The 13,561-nt window shown below is 63.0% G+C and overlaps 1 protein-coding gene across 1 annotated transcript; it reads right to left on the bottom strand.

Annotated features, from left to right (window-relative positions):
* Positions 1-1,116: 1,116 nt before the first annotated feature.
* Positions 1,117-5,883, bottom strand: IRX4 (iroquois homeobox 4). The gene is made up of 5 exons (XM_058563514.1): positions 5,839-5,883; positions 5,097-5,528; positions 4,176-4,285; positions 2,992-3,320; positions 1,117-2,518 (listed from the first exon to the last, which is right to left on the bottom strand). The coding sequence occupies exons 1-5, from the start codon at positions 5,881-5,883 to the stop codon at positions 1,692-1,694; spliced, it is 1,743 nt and encodes a 580-aa protein (XP_058419497.1). The 3' UTR covers positions 1,117-1,691.
* Positions 5,884-13,561: the final 7,678 nt, after the last annotated feature.

Here is a 13,561-nt window from a genome sequence, read left to right as displayed (position 1 = left end):
TGTCCCTCGAAGGTTGTCTGCCGGCCCGAGAGACGACTTGCGTCTCCAGCTGCCGTCTCTCGGGCTGTCAATCTGTCCGCGTCCCGGGCAAGAACTCCCATCGCCTCGTCGCTGCACCCCCGGGCCGCCCCACTCTCGCAGGCCCGCTGGCTTGCCGATTCGTCCTTCCTCTGGACACCAGTAGGGCTTTAAGCAGAGGGCTTGCAGGCTAGGGGAGAGCCCGAGTCCAGTGCGCGCCACGCTCGCCTGCCGCTCTCAGGGGCCCTCGTGCGGGACCTGCGGGGGTGCGGGGGGGGGGCAGTACGCAGATTCGAGTATAGGGAGGGAACCAGCGATTTTCCTTCAGATCAGAGCAGCTGGCCTCCAGCAAACAGGGGTCTGCGGTGGTGGGGGTGGGGAGACCGGGTTTCTGAGCGAAGCCAGGGGTAGGCACCTTGCGGGAACCTCGGCGAGGCGGGGCAAGGCCCTCGACTCCCCAGTTGCTCTGCGGGTTCCATCCCTAAGCCTTGCCCAGCGCCAGCCCGCGGCCTCCCGCCCCCACCCCAGGCCTTTCCTCTCAGCCCCGCCTCTGGTCTGCGGCCTACTAGACCCTTCCCTTTCCCGGAGCCTCGGCTCCTCTTTTTTCCCAGCGTTGGAGGCTAACTGCGCCAGGACTGGGCCCAGGAGGGAGGGGAGGAGGGGTTAGGAGAGGAGCAGTGTCTTCAAGGCCCCCTCACTCCCGCTAAGGACGGGCAGAGGGCAGCCTAGAACTGAGCTCCCTCTGGACAGTGATGTCCCGCGCCCCCTCCCCCCGCCAAGACACAGTCTCAAGGAATTTATAAAGTTTAAAAGTTATTCTAATTTAGCCAAAGAACTCCTATTTTCTCGAAGTCCTGGACTCTGGTAATGGGGGAGAGTTTAAAAGTTTTGAGTATTTCTATTATGGAGTTTAACAGAATCTGAAGGTTTACTCTGACTGTTCTTTTAAAAAAGCCTTTCTTTACTTGAGGACTTGGGACCTGAGCATGTGGGTCAATGACCCCTCCCCACTCCTTCCCTTGGGGGTGGCACCTTTCCTCTTTGGAATTCTCAAATCCCTGCATCTGAAATGTGTTCACCATGAAATGCAAATACCGTCACTTGGTTTTATTGGTTTTGTTATATTAGCCTCTGAAGCAGGCAGTTATTGGTGTGAACATACATTTAAAAAAACACAATTTTATCGAGTTAGGAGTGTGCAATAGTGTAAACTCGGTGGAAGTGTGTTGGTGGGGATTACGTGCTGAGGATGAAGTCGGAAGGGCAGCAGGCTGAGTTTCCATCACGAACACCGGCATGCCCAAACCCAAAGGGAGACAGCAAAACAGCAGTCCCAGGGCTGAAATGTCTTCTCCATGTAAACTTTTGGACGTAAACTTTATGCTTCAGGGCGGCTCCCTTCTGCTTTGAGAGCAGCCTTATCCACCGGCTCCCGAGTTTGAGGAGTGGCCGGGACGGCTCTTGTCCAGGTGGGATGGGCAGATGTGGCCCAACAGTGCCGGGGCTCGTCTGTGGCCCAGGACAGAGTTCAGATGCTTCTTCTAGGGTGGTTGGTGGCCTGAGCTCTGCAGCGCTCAGGCCTTGCTTTGGAAACCCGGTAGAAAAAGAGTCTGGGACCTAGGAGCATGCGGCCTGAGCGCCAGCTCCCTCCTTGCTCAGGCGCCCTGGCCGGGTTAGGCGCAGAAGGGCTTGCTGCTGGCCTTGGGCAAGGCCAGCAGCTCCTTGGCGGCGGCGGAGGCGTCCTGGGGTGCAGCGGAAGGGAAGGCGCGCGCCAGGGGCATCGTCAGCACGTTGGCGCTCGCCCCCAGCGAGCGTCCCAGCGGCCCTGGGTCCAGCAGGGCGCCCTTAGCGGTGGCCCAGGCCTGGTTCAAAGTGCTGTGCCTGAGGATGGGGTCGTGGAAGACCCCGTCCACCCAGTTTCTGAGACTGGTTACTGGGGAGTCCTGGTTCCTGTCCAGGGCACTGGCGGGGGCCGGGGCCGCAGGCGAAGACGAAGCAGGCGCCGAGGAGGCGGCGGCAGGGGCTGCAGGACCTTGGCGCTTGAGCATGCACGACGGAAACTCAGTCTGGCTCAGTGCAGTGGCGGCAGCGGCGGCGGTAGCCGTATGCGCCAGGGACCAGATGCGAGGCTTGGCCTCTAGGCCCGCCGTGGTGGGCCCAGCTGGCGCAAAGCCCAGCTTGGCCTCACAGGCCTGCGGGCCGCCCCCCGGGCCCGGCTGCTGTTCTGGCCCGGCCACTGCGCTCCGGAGGCAGCTCCGGGCCCGCTCCAGGTGCTGGTCCAGGGAGGCCTCACCACCGGCGGCCAGCGGCATCTGGAGGGCGCTGGAGGCCTCCTTTCCCAGGGCACTGGGGCCATGGGGCACAGTGGGGACTCGGTCCAGGCTGCCGTCCAGGGGCTGGAAGGGTGGTTTCAGCTCACACTCGGGGGGCTCTGCCTCAAGTGAGTGGAAGTCCTCCAAATCGCTGAGCTCCAGATCCTTCTCCTCCTTGCCAACCAGCTCTGCCCAGGAAAGAAAGAGGGAGTGGAGGGAGAGAGGACAGCGGGTTCATCAGAACCCTATCTCCTTTCTAATTGTGATCCCATGGTTATGGGCCTCACCCTCCAGCTGGGAAAGCACCCAGGCGGCCGTCTTTCCCACCTCCCATCCCCTCCAGAGGCTCCCAGTCCCCAAACTGGCAACACAGGGGCCCAGCTGATTTCAGCCTCAAATCAGTGGGGTTGGGGTGGGGTGTCTAATGTTTGACACGTGATTTTGGATTTCTTTAAGCATGCTTCCTGCTCACCATCACAGGCCCCCACAGCACAGGGCCTCCCTGGGGCCAGTTCATTCATTTGCTGCCTGGGCCCCTGAGGGTCTGCTTTTACTACCCCTGGTTCAACGCCTCTAGAGGTCCCAGGAGCAGCAGGGAACTCACCGGGAGGCCCAGGCCTAGCCTAGCGCCCCAGCCCCAGCATCGCCAACTCCCACCCACCTTCCTTCTTGGTGCTCTTGACCGGCTCCTCCCGGGATTCCTCCTCGCCCCCCTCTTCCTCCTCGCCCTCCCCGTAGGGCCGCTTCTCATCCGCGCACTTGTTCCTTGGTGGCCAAGTCATCTTGTTCTCCTTCTTGAGGCGCCTGCGCGCGTTGGCGAACCAGGTGGAGACCTGCGTGAGGGTCATCTTGGTGATGATGGCCAGCATGATCTTCTCGCCCTTGGTGGGGTAGGGGTTCTTGCGGTGCTCCTGCAGCCAGGCCTTGAGCGTGCTGGTGGTCTCGCGCGTGGCGTTCTTCCGCCGCGTGCCGCTGTCCATGGTCCCGTACCTGGAGACAGGCTGGGCAATGGGGCGCCGGCCGCGACCGGGCACCGCGGAAGGCCGGGCGAGGGCGAGGCCCAGGCGGGCCTTCGGTCCCCGTCGTGGGGGTGTGTATGGTGGTAAGGACCCAGGCCCGGCCCGGCGCCATTGCTCGCGGGCACTGCCTTCTGTGGCCGGAGGCCGAAGATAATCTTTATATTTGATTAAACTTACATGAGCCAGGGCTGCTTGCGAGCCACAGCCAAGTCCCTGTCACTCTACACAGGTATATTTCCTCGGAGTTCCTTTATCTGGCCTCTCTCCTATCCTTTTGATCCAGAAACCGGGACAATATATCACTGAGATACGAACTCAACTATGTAGCGCCCGTGGGCAGAAATGGTCATTAGCGCCCACGGGGAGAAGGCGCCCAGAGGGCCTACGTGTACTTTCCGCGGTTGAATTTGTAATTGTTGCCCCGCGGAAGACGGGGTGTGCGGTCTGCGAGTGGGCAAGGACTCTTCTCTGGTTCCCATCGCAGGGGGCGGTGGGCTGGGTGAGCAGGCACACACCACACGGGCTGCATATCTTGGGGTGGGAGGAGGCGTCTGAAGCCTGGGCAGGGAGACGCGACTCCCCCGAAAACCACAGCGCAGCGAGGGCTTTGGGAGTCCGGACAGTGTGGCGCGCGGGGCCAGGAGACTGAACGCGTTTAACCCCAGGCTGCCACCTGCTCGCCAGGAGGCGGGGCTGAGACCAGCCAGGTCAGCTCAGCCCGGCCTGAGGAATGCCCCTCCTCCTGCCGCCCAACCTTTCAGAGGGGGCCAGGGGCTGGTGGTGAGGGGCCCTTGGCAGGGCAGGGAAGAGGGGCCCGGGCCCTCACCTGTCATACGGGTACTGGCCCAGCGCCGGCTCGTACGGGTAGTAGGCGGCGGCGGCGGGCCCGAGGCCCGCATGCGCAGATCCTGTCCCGTCCTTGGAGTCAAAGCTGTTCTGCAGAAGCCCAGGAGCCTGGGGTCGCAGCTTCCGGACGCGACCCAGCTGGCGCCCTCCCCTAGTCCTCCTAGCTCCTGGCAGCCCCACACCCGCCCCCGTCCCCACCCCTGTCCCCAGACTCTCCCTCGGACTCAGGCTTAGCCAAGGAGCCCCAAGACTTGGAGTGAGGACGAACGGAGTTCTGGGGGAGGGGTGTAGGGGAATAGGAGACAGGGGAGAGGAGGATGAGGATGCAAGGAGGAAAGGGGAGAGAAGAGGGTCGAGGCTGGGGGACAGTCGAGGGTGAGCAAGGGGCGGGAAATGAGGACGGGAGGGAGGAAGGAGGGGAGAAAGGGGAGGAGCTGGAGAAATGGGAGGGCGAGGGAGGGAGGGAGGGAGGGCGAGGGAGGGAGGGAGGGAGGGCGAGGGGGAGGGAAGGTGGAGGGGGGGAAAATGGGGGGTGGGAGGAGAGGAAAAGGGAGAGCAGTGAGGTGGGCGGGGGGAGGCGGTAGGAGGGGAGAAGGGGAGCGCACGCCCGGACAGAACCAGACGTGGGGGCGGGGGCATCAGAACTTAACGGAGATCCGAACAATAAGTACATTAAATACGGCGGCCCACCCGCCAGGTTGCACCAACCCCGGGGGCTGGTGGTGTTCAGAGGGACCAGGCTAAGAGGCGAAACCTTGCAGGAAGCTTCTCCCACCCCTAACAGTCCAGGGTCCAGGGGACAAGCGCCCCTGCCTCCAGAGTTGGGGAAAGTGAGTTTGGCAAATTGAGGGGTAGGGGCGTGGTGCGGTGGGAAGGTTTGACAGACATCCCCTCCCCTTACCAGCGAGTAGAAGGCGGACGCCTCGGAGCCGTAGGTCACGTAGTTGCCGTAGCCCTGAGAACCACCGTAGGGGCTCCCATAGACGCCAAGCGCCGCGGCTGAGTTGAGCTCGTGGCGCGCGGTGGCCAGCAGCCGGCTCTCGTAGACCGGGCAGTAGACGGGCGCCTGGGAAGCGGCCGGCCCGGAGTCGGCCAGAGTTCGGCCACCCGATTCGCAGCACGTGCTCAGGGAGTTGGTGGTCATCAGGAACTGGGGGAGAGAGGGGCCGCGAGGAAGGGCGGAGCACCCGCGCGCCAGGCTGGGTCCTGGGCCTCCATCCGCCCCTCGCACCGCCCAGGAAGGCGTGCCGCATGTCCTTGGGACCTCGCGTTCCTTCCCGTGGGGGGCCTGCACGGGCCTGGCCTCCTCCAGCCACGTGGGGCCCAGCCCATCCTGGCCCGGGAGTGTTCACACCCTTCCCGGGGGGGTTTCCAAGGCCGCGCACGCCCTCTTGTGCCGCGTCTCTCTCGGGTCCCTGGGCCCCCCTGGGGTGCAGCCTTAGAGCCCAGGGTGAGGGTCAAACAAAACGGGAAATGGGAGCCCCGCCCGTTGGGTTTTCTGAGGGCCTGTGCCTTCCCCGGGGCTGGGCGCGAGGGGCGTGTAGCACAGGCCCTGCTCCCTGGGAAGCGACACCGGGTCGCAGGACAGCCCACCCGCTTCTCTGTCCGGCCCGTTCTCCGAGACGCTCGAGGGGCCTCCTTACCTGGGGTGCAGAGGAGTACGGATACCCGAACTGCGGGTAGGACATGGCGGGCGCGGCCCTGGGCCGGCGGGCGGGGCCGGTGGAGTCCTGCGCGCGGGGGCCGGCGTGGTGCGGCCACTACTCCGGGGCCGCCGGCTCCTAGGCGCTGGGAGGGCGAAGCAGAAGAGCCGGTTAATGCATCCACACGCTCCGCAAACTTTTCTAACCAGGTAGGACAGTGAGCCGCGGTGGCCGCAGCGATTCTTTTAGCTTCACAATCCGGAGCCTCGAGGGGGCTCTGGGACCGACCCGCCTCGCAGCGGCAGCACAAATACATATTTTGCAAAAAAGGAAAAAAAAGAAAAACGAGTCGCGCGAACCCGTCAAGTCAGTTCTGCTTGGCTTTAAGCGCCGGAGGCTCTGACGTCACCCCCGCCGCGCACCCGGCCTGTCCGCAGACGTGCGGGTCACTTGGCCGCTGCCCGGGCGGGGCGGGGCGGGGACAGGCCGGCCATGCGGGTCGGAGGGGCCAACGGGCGTCAACAAATGAATTTCCTCGGAGGAGTCAATATCGCCCCGACGAACAGTGTTCCTCCTTAGTCACCGAGGACGGGAGGCACTTTTAATTAGAAATTAACTAATGAGCAGCTGCTGCTTCCCACCCCACTGTAATCATTAGTCTCAATTACAAATGAGACATATGAAGGGACACACGAGTGAGTCTTCACTGAAGATGTAATCAACAGTTAAAATGAGCCGCGCGCGTGCAGGCGGCCGGGCCTCGGCTCTCCGCGCTACTCTCCAGGTGGAATGAAGGCGGCTCCGCGGGCCGGGCGCGCGGCGGGAGGCAGCGAGGCCCGACTATTGTTTCACCCGGAGTCAGAAAGGCCTCCCATCGGCTCGAACCCTACACCGCGAGGGAGTTCCAGAGCCAGACGTGGCTCCAAGAGTGTGCGTATCTGGAGGTCAAAATGCCCTCGGGTGTGTGAGTCCTGGGGCCTTCCCGGAAGCCCACTACTCGAAGGCTCGGTGGCCCAAGTGCTGCGGGGCTTTGCCACTCGGCCACCGTGTCTCCGGGGAACACACCTAAAACCCCGCTGCCCCCTCGTCCTATAAGTTCCCGCTGGGCGCACGGCCCTCCCTCCCTCAGCCTCCCCCTTCCCCTCGCGGCTAAACCGGGGACTGCCAGACATCCCGCGCGCTCGGAAGAGCAGGTTTCCCGACTCAGCTCCGGGGCCCCTCCCGCTAAGCTCGCACCTCAAGGCGATATTCGGGGCTAGGAACGGGGGAGGGGGTAGCTGGGAGCCAAGCCGAGGCTCCCTTCCCTGTCGGTTTTGCACAACTCCCGGCCCGGGGGCGCACGCAGCGGTCTGGGGAGGGGGGCGAGTGCCCACCCCAGGACTTCCCCAGCCAGTCCCGGCCCTGGGACCTTGCCCAAATCCAAATCAGAGGCCAGCGCGCAGGCGGCAAGGGGTCGCCGCGGCCACCCCCAACTCGCTCCCTGCCTCTTGCGCCGCCGCCCTCCGGGGCCGGACTCGCCTCTGCCGCACTCGCCCCGCTCGGCCTCCGGCGGTCGGCCGGGAGGGGACCCATGCACGGCGGCGCTGTGCAGACTTGCTGGGAAAGATTCCTGGGTTCAGACCTGTGAATCGCCGCAGGGTCACCCTCTAATTAATGATGACGTTCTCGCCCTCTCCCCAGCTGCAAACCTGCCTCCCAGAGACGAAATCTGCCCGCTCTGACAGCTCAGTTGAAGGTGATTGATGAGTATCTGGAGACCACAGTACACATCATATAATATCTGCTGCGTAATTGCTTTAATTTACAGATGAAAATAGGAGTTCGCGGATCGCGTTGGACCGGAGCCGGCCACGTCCGAGCTGCTTGCAAAGGAAAATCGTAGGAAATAATGAATAGCCACTCCATGCAAATTATTCAGACAGTTTAGCGTCTGTAGCCTGGAGAGATATATAAAGAACACGAGTCAAATGACATTAATAATTGTTTTTGAATTCTGTATTGATTTCGTGGAGGCCGTGTTTATTTCTTTCTCACCTGAATTGCTAATATCACTTTCCTGTAAATAATAAGAAACTAGCCACCGGGGTTTCTCCGGCAGAAATGAAATCTCTCAATCTCTCTCCGTCTTCCTCCTCTGCTCCTCCCTTCCCCCAGTCTCCCTCCTCCCAACTCCTTCCCGCTTTTCGTACATCCTCTTACTTTCCATTATTTATTGTTTACAAACAACTCGCTCTCTCCAGGTAATGAGGCCCGGACGAGGGAGGGGCACAAGCCTGGGTAGCTGAAGGCTCAGGGAGCAGGAATCGTGATAGAAGGATGGCATTCAGCATCCTTTCCTCAGCCCATTCCCTTGGCCTAGGCGAATGTCAGCGCCCAGGGGGCGGGGGAGGAAGCCACCGTCCAGGTCCCAGCGGCCAGTGCCAAGGGCTCCGGCTCGCAGCGCGCGGCATACCTAGGCTTGCGCGCCGCGTTTGCTTCCCGGGAGACTCGGGCCACAGCTCGCAGGGAGCAGAGCCTGAACACGCGACCATTTATCTTCTGAGCAGACGCGCGCTCCCTCGGATCCGGGCGGGCACAGCCAGCCCGTAGAGGCCTCTGGGGGAGGGGTTTCAGGGGCTTCCTTCGACGATCGTTGCAACGTTCTCCTGTGTTCCTTTCCAGCCTGCATGCCTAAATAGACACTCCCGGTCCCCACTGGCCCGGTCCGGCTGTCGCGGGCGCCCCTTTCTACATGATCCCGAAATTCAGCTCACCGACTCCACTTTCTCAGGCCTCTGCACACTGATCCTCCGCTCCCTGCCCCCTCAGGCCCTGGGTAGCTGCGCCCGGGCCTGGCTTGGCCACTCTGTTTGGGGAAGCTCTGGACCACCCGAGGAGGAGCCTCGCGCTTTCCTGCCTGTCTCCAGCCCGGCGCACAACCAAGACATCCCACTGACAACCTACGCCTTGGCGGAAGCCCTCCTGCCCGGAACCGGGGTACTTTCTGGGCCATGTTATCCCATATACAATACCAGAATAACTATCCAAGTGGCCTTTGCTAAAACGCCAACCTTGAGCGGAGGCACCCGAGTTGCCCTCCGAGAGCAGACAGGAGCGTCAGCATTTCAGGGATCATCAACTAATGCGTCTGCACAGATGCGGCGTACTGGGCCCACGTCCCTCGAGGGACCCCCGGGTCTAATACACCCGTTAGCAGGACCTGCCGGAAACCACGCGGTTCCCCACGGCCATGGCAGCAGCTCGGCTTCGGTCAGGTGCCCCCACTGGCCTGCTGAGTTCAAAAGGAGCTGAGGGAGAAGGGGCCTGAGAAAGGTTAGCGCCAAATGTTAGAGGCCCGCGCGGGTCGCTGTTTTTGCCCGGGCACCATTGGAACCCTGGAGGGCGTCTGAGGAGAGAGGTCGCGCCTCGACCCTTCCCCCGCTCCCTGTGTGGCTTCGCCCCTGCTACCAGCTGAGCCCCGGCGCTCCCGGCCGGTTCCCGGAGTCGTCCCGGGGGCCACCGCTGTCCCTCGCATCGAGAGCCGCCGGAGGGCTCTCTCCAGCCCAGGGAAGTTGACCCCAGGCAGAGGGCGGAGGCAGGAGCGCGCAGCACCAGGCAGAGGCCTTCTCTTCGGAGGCGTAGGGCCGAGCTCTTGCAGCGCCTGTGCCCGCCCACTGCTCGTGGACACCCCGGCGGGCTGTGAGGATAAGAGGCGTTCTAGATGTCGGTGGCGCCGCACTCACGAACCCCGAGGTTGGCAGGTCACTTTTTTGCAGCCCGTTCTCTGGGGTCTCCCGCGAAGCCAGTGGGGCGAGCTGCAAGCGCGCGTTGAATCCTCCTTCCCGAAACGCCCTCCATTCTGCCCGGCTCCCTCCGGCTCTCCCGCCGCGCCCTCACCGCTAGTTCGCCGGGCGCCGCCCGAGCCGGGAAGGAGCGCAGTCAGGGGTCCGGACTCAGGCCTCGTTGCCCCGCGGTGGCCCCGGCTCCCCGCGCCGCCCCCGCACCCCGTTTTCCCCAACTTGCAGCAAACGCGGCGGCCTCCCGAGGCCCCACCGGCAGGCAGCAAACTTTGTGCTCTCCAGCGCAGGAGCGATCCTCGCAAAGTTTGTGCGGCCGAGCCCACTCCCTACCTGCGCTGGGGACGCGCCCGCCCGCGCCGCTGGGGCGACGGGGCCGCGGGGAGCAGCGCGCAGCCCGGGACGCACCGGGGAGTCGCCGCAGTCGCCACCGCCCGCGCCCCTCGGCGGCCGGGCGGAGCCTCCGCCTCCCCGGAATGGGGGAGGGGTCTCGGAGCCCTGGGGCGGGGGCGGGCGCGGGCGCGGGGACCTCGCCTACCTGCGGTGGCGCCGGGCCACTACCGGCCGCTCGCAGGGGTTCTGCGCCGCCGCTCTGCGCGCGCGCTCCGGCGGGGAGCAGGCGACAACTAATGGAGACATTTCCAGGCGGAGCACCTGGCGAGCGGAGCGCGCCGGCGTCCCCAGGCGCCGTGGTCGTCAGCCGAGCCCGCACCGGCGTGACGTGGACGAGCGAGCGCGCTGCTCCCACCCGGCCGCCCATTAACGCTTTCCCCCGCGGGCGCCGCGCTCTTGCCAACTTTCCCCTCCGCGCGGCTCGCGCGTCGGGTGCGTGGGGCGTAGGAGCTGGGACAAGGGGCGCCCCGGGGTGGGGGCAGGGACGCCTGGAGCTGGTTGGGCCGGGACGCCGGGCGGAGAGGACACCCCAGCCATAACAGGACAGCAGAAAGGCGCGCCGCCTTGATTTGTCCAAACGCTAGGCCCGCTGGGTCGCTCCAGGTGGCCTTGGGCGCCTCAGGGACCCTCACGGAGCCCTCCCCGCACCCTGGCTGTCCTGCCCGGGGCCGCCTGGGCCGGAGGAGCCGCGCCTGGAGACGGCCTCTGTCGTTCTTGGCCCCAGTTCCCCCGGGTCCCCGGGGTCCCCCCTTGGCTATGGTATCCCACCCTGGAGATGGATTGAGGGCGTGGCTGCTGGCAGGCAGGCTGGCTGCTCCTCGGAATAGGCTGGATGTCCTGGCTCCCAGGCCTTCACTTTCTTCTCCTCTCCTCCTCTCATTGCCCTTTTACACTAAGGGAGCCCAGCCTCTCCCCTGCTGCTGCCCACACTGGTTCCCACCCGCCCCAGCTCTCCCAGCAGCAGGTTCGCGCACCCCCAAGAGCCTTGGTGTGGGCTGGAGGGCTTGGGCAGGTGGAGGTAGGTGTACCAAAGTGACAGAAACTGCTTAGGAGCTGTGGAGTCTGCGACCTGCCTGGGATTGGGAGGCCTGGCATGGGAGCTTCTTCAGGACTGTCCAGATCTCTAGTGGGCTGGGCCTCTGGCCTGGAAACACACCTGCATGTGACAGCTGGTGGCTTCTGCAGCCTGAGGCCGGCAGGAAAGGCAGTGTGGGGGTTCCCAGGTCCCAGCCCCCTGGACCCTCACTCAGCCAGTCTGGAACCCCCTGCCCTGGTGTCCCCTCCCATCATCTTCACTTCAGAGCACCATGAACTTGTTTCTCCTTGTGATTCATGGCAGTGCAATGGCATTTGAGGTTTGTGAACTTGGATAATGTCTGAAAAAGTTATTTGCTGTTTTTTCCCCTTTTTTTCCTCAAAGATTTCTGCAGCCGCTGGAGGGGCAGTGCATATCTGCTTGCTTCACCAGTAGCACGCTGGGACAGTCTGTCTCCAGGCCTTGCCTGTCCCTCCGTTTCCTCCACGGAGCAGGGCTTCCACTCGGAAAAGCCGCCCCGGTGCTGAGTCCAGAGCTTCGGGTGGCTTCTCTGGGAAGGACACAGCTTTGGTCTCTGAGTCTGCTCTGGAAACATGGAGGTGGGCTTCATCCCAGCTACAGATCCATAGTCATCATGCAGACATGCGTGTCACTGCAGTCCATGGGGCACACTCCCCAGGCTGACGGAAGGGGGTCTGGGAAGGAGGACCTTCTAGGTAGAGGTGGGGGGACTCATTTGATTCCAGCTGGAAGGAAGTGGAGGAAAGGCCCAGGGCACCCTCGTGATGCAGGTGTGTGTGTGTGTGTGTGTGTGTTTGTGTGTGTGGCTTCTGTCCTTGTTCTGCAGTTCAGTTCTCTTCCCTCCACCTCCTCCTTCACGCCCTGCAGGATGCTCTTGGCAGGGCCCTGGGGCCAATGGGGACAAGCATGTCAGTCCTTCCTGCAGAGTTTACCTGGGACTTAGATTCTTTTCATAGCTACAGATAAGCCAGGCAGGCTTGTGTTTACAACCTTGATCTGGAGATAAAATTTCAGCATTCACTAAGGCCTCTGTAACAACAACAACAAACTCCTGAGAAGCAGGAGGCCGGAGAAAGGGGCTCAGGGCAGCCGGCAGCCCCAAAGGCTCTGCCTCCTCCAGGGTTTCCATAGCCTGGCCAACACCAGGCATCCCCGGAAGCAGCGGAACCAGCCCAGGAGGTGCACCGGACAGTGGGCTCCATGGCCATCCCTGGGAGGGAGAGCCGCCCTCCGCTCGCATCCCCCAAAGACTCTCCTCAGTGTCCCATCACTAGGATGCTGCCAGGCCTGACCTTGCCCTGGAACCCTGACTGAGTCACCGGAAGCATCAGCAGCCACCCTCTGCCCCTCAGCCCTTGAGTCTAGGGCTGGGAGCGGCCCTAGCCCTCCTGCCAGGTTGCCAGGCCCTCCTGGGCTGGCGCTCTGAGGACATGATGGAAACACCCCAGGTCTTGGCCAGGGAGCCTGGCAGGGAAAGTCCCTGTTTGGCATCAGTGAGCGATCAGTCTGGAAAGCGAGTCTGCAGCTGCGGCCACCTCTGAAGGTCGGCAGTCCTCCTGGGGCTGACCCGCAGACAGGCCCTGGCACGTGCCCGGCAGGGCGACAAGGCCAGCGGTTGCCCCCACCTTTGTGCCCCCAGATCTGGTCAGTCCTTGCTCTCTATGGAGCGACTCTCAATCCCTCTTTTGTTTTTCCTGCTGGCAGAGCCTGTGTGCAATCTGAAACAAAAGTCTCCCTGCCCCTGGGGCTTGGCCCTGCTGCTGCATCCTCCCCCTCGCTGAGCGCTGGAGCGTTGCTGCAACATGCAGAGGCATCTGGTGGTGGAAGACGCTGCGCTGGAGCTCACTGGGCCAGCTCTGATGCTGCCCTGGTGCCTGCCATCACCACGGGGTCCACAGCCTCATTCTGCCCCCTCCTCAGGGACCCAGGAAGGGCTAGAGGCTCTTATCCAGGCCAAGGGGGCCGCAGGATCTGGTCCTGAGTGAGGGCGGCCTCAGAAGGATCCCTGGGCACTGGAGTCCCAAAGATGCTGCTGTCCCTGGAAGGGTCTGGCCTTCGGTACCAGCTCCTGGGGCTGACTTAGCAGCAGAGCAGTGTTTGGGGCTCAGACCCTAGGGGTGGAGAGTGGAGAGCAGCCTCTTTCATCTTTGAGAAGTTCCCTGAGGAACTGGGGACCTGTTCCCGGCTGGCCCTGGGGCCGCAGGGAATCACCTGAAGCAGAAAGTCCGAGCAGTTGCTTTTTCAGAGCAGAGCGGTGTCCAGGTGAGGTGCCTATGGTCGCTGCATGGAGTGACCTCCAGAGGACTGATGGGCAGGGAGCCTCGCGCCTCAGCTGGCTCGTTTTCCTTTCCTGCTCTTCTGTCCTCCTGAGGTTGGAAGGAGACCGAGGGAGCACAGGTTGAAAAGTTTGTTCTCTCTCCTCACTTCAAGAATATGATGTCATGTCTGTCATGCAGAAATGCATCAGCAGAATTTAGGGAGGTTTCTGTGATTAAAA

This window comes from Diceros bicornis, chromosome 20 (genome assembly GCF_020826845.1).
Source record: "Diceros bicornis minor isolate mBicDic1 chromosome 20, mDicBic1.mat.cur, whole genome shotgun sequence".
Classification (NCBI taxonomy): Eukaryota; Metazoa; Chordata; class Mammalia; order Perissodactyla; family Rhinocerotidae; genus Diceros; species Diceros bicornis.
The sequence above is the reverse complement of the archived record's forward strand: the minus strand, read 5'-3'. Positions and strand labels throughout refer to the sequence as shown.

Excerpts from the sequence above, each read along its gene's own strand:
- IRX4 (XM_058563514.1), bottom strand. The coding sequence starts at position 5,883 with ATGTCCTACCCGCAGTTCGGGTATCCGTACTCCTCTGCACCCCAG. Across the intron at positions 5,529-5,838 it reads CGTACTCCTCTGCACCCCAG|GATGGGCTGGGCCCCACGTG; the intron begins GTAAGGAGGCCC and ends CTCCCGGGCCAG. Across the intron at positions 3,321-4,175 it reads GGCCAGTACCCGTATGACAG|GTACGGGACCATGGACAGCG; the intron begins GTGAGGGCCCGG and ends GCCTGTCTCCAG.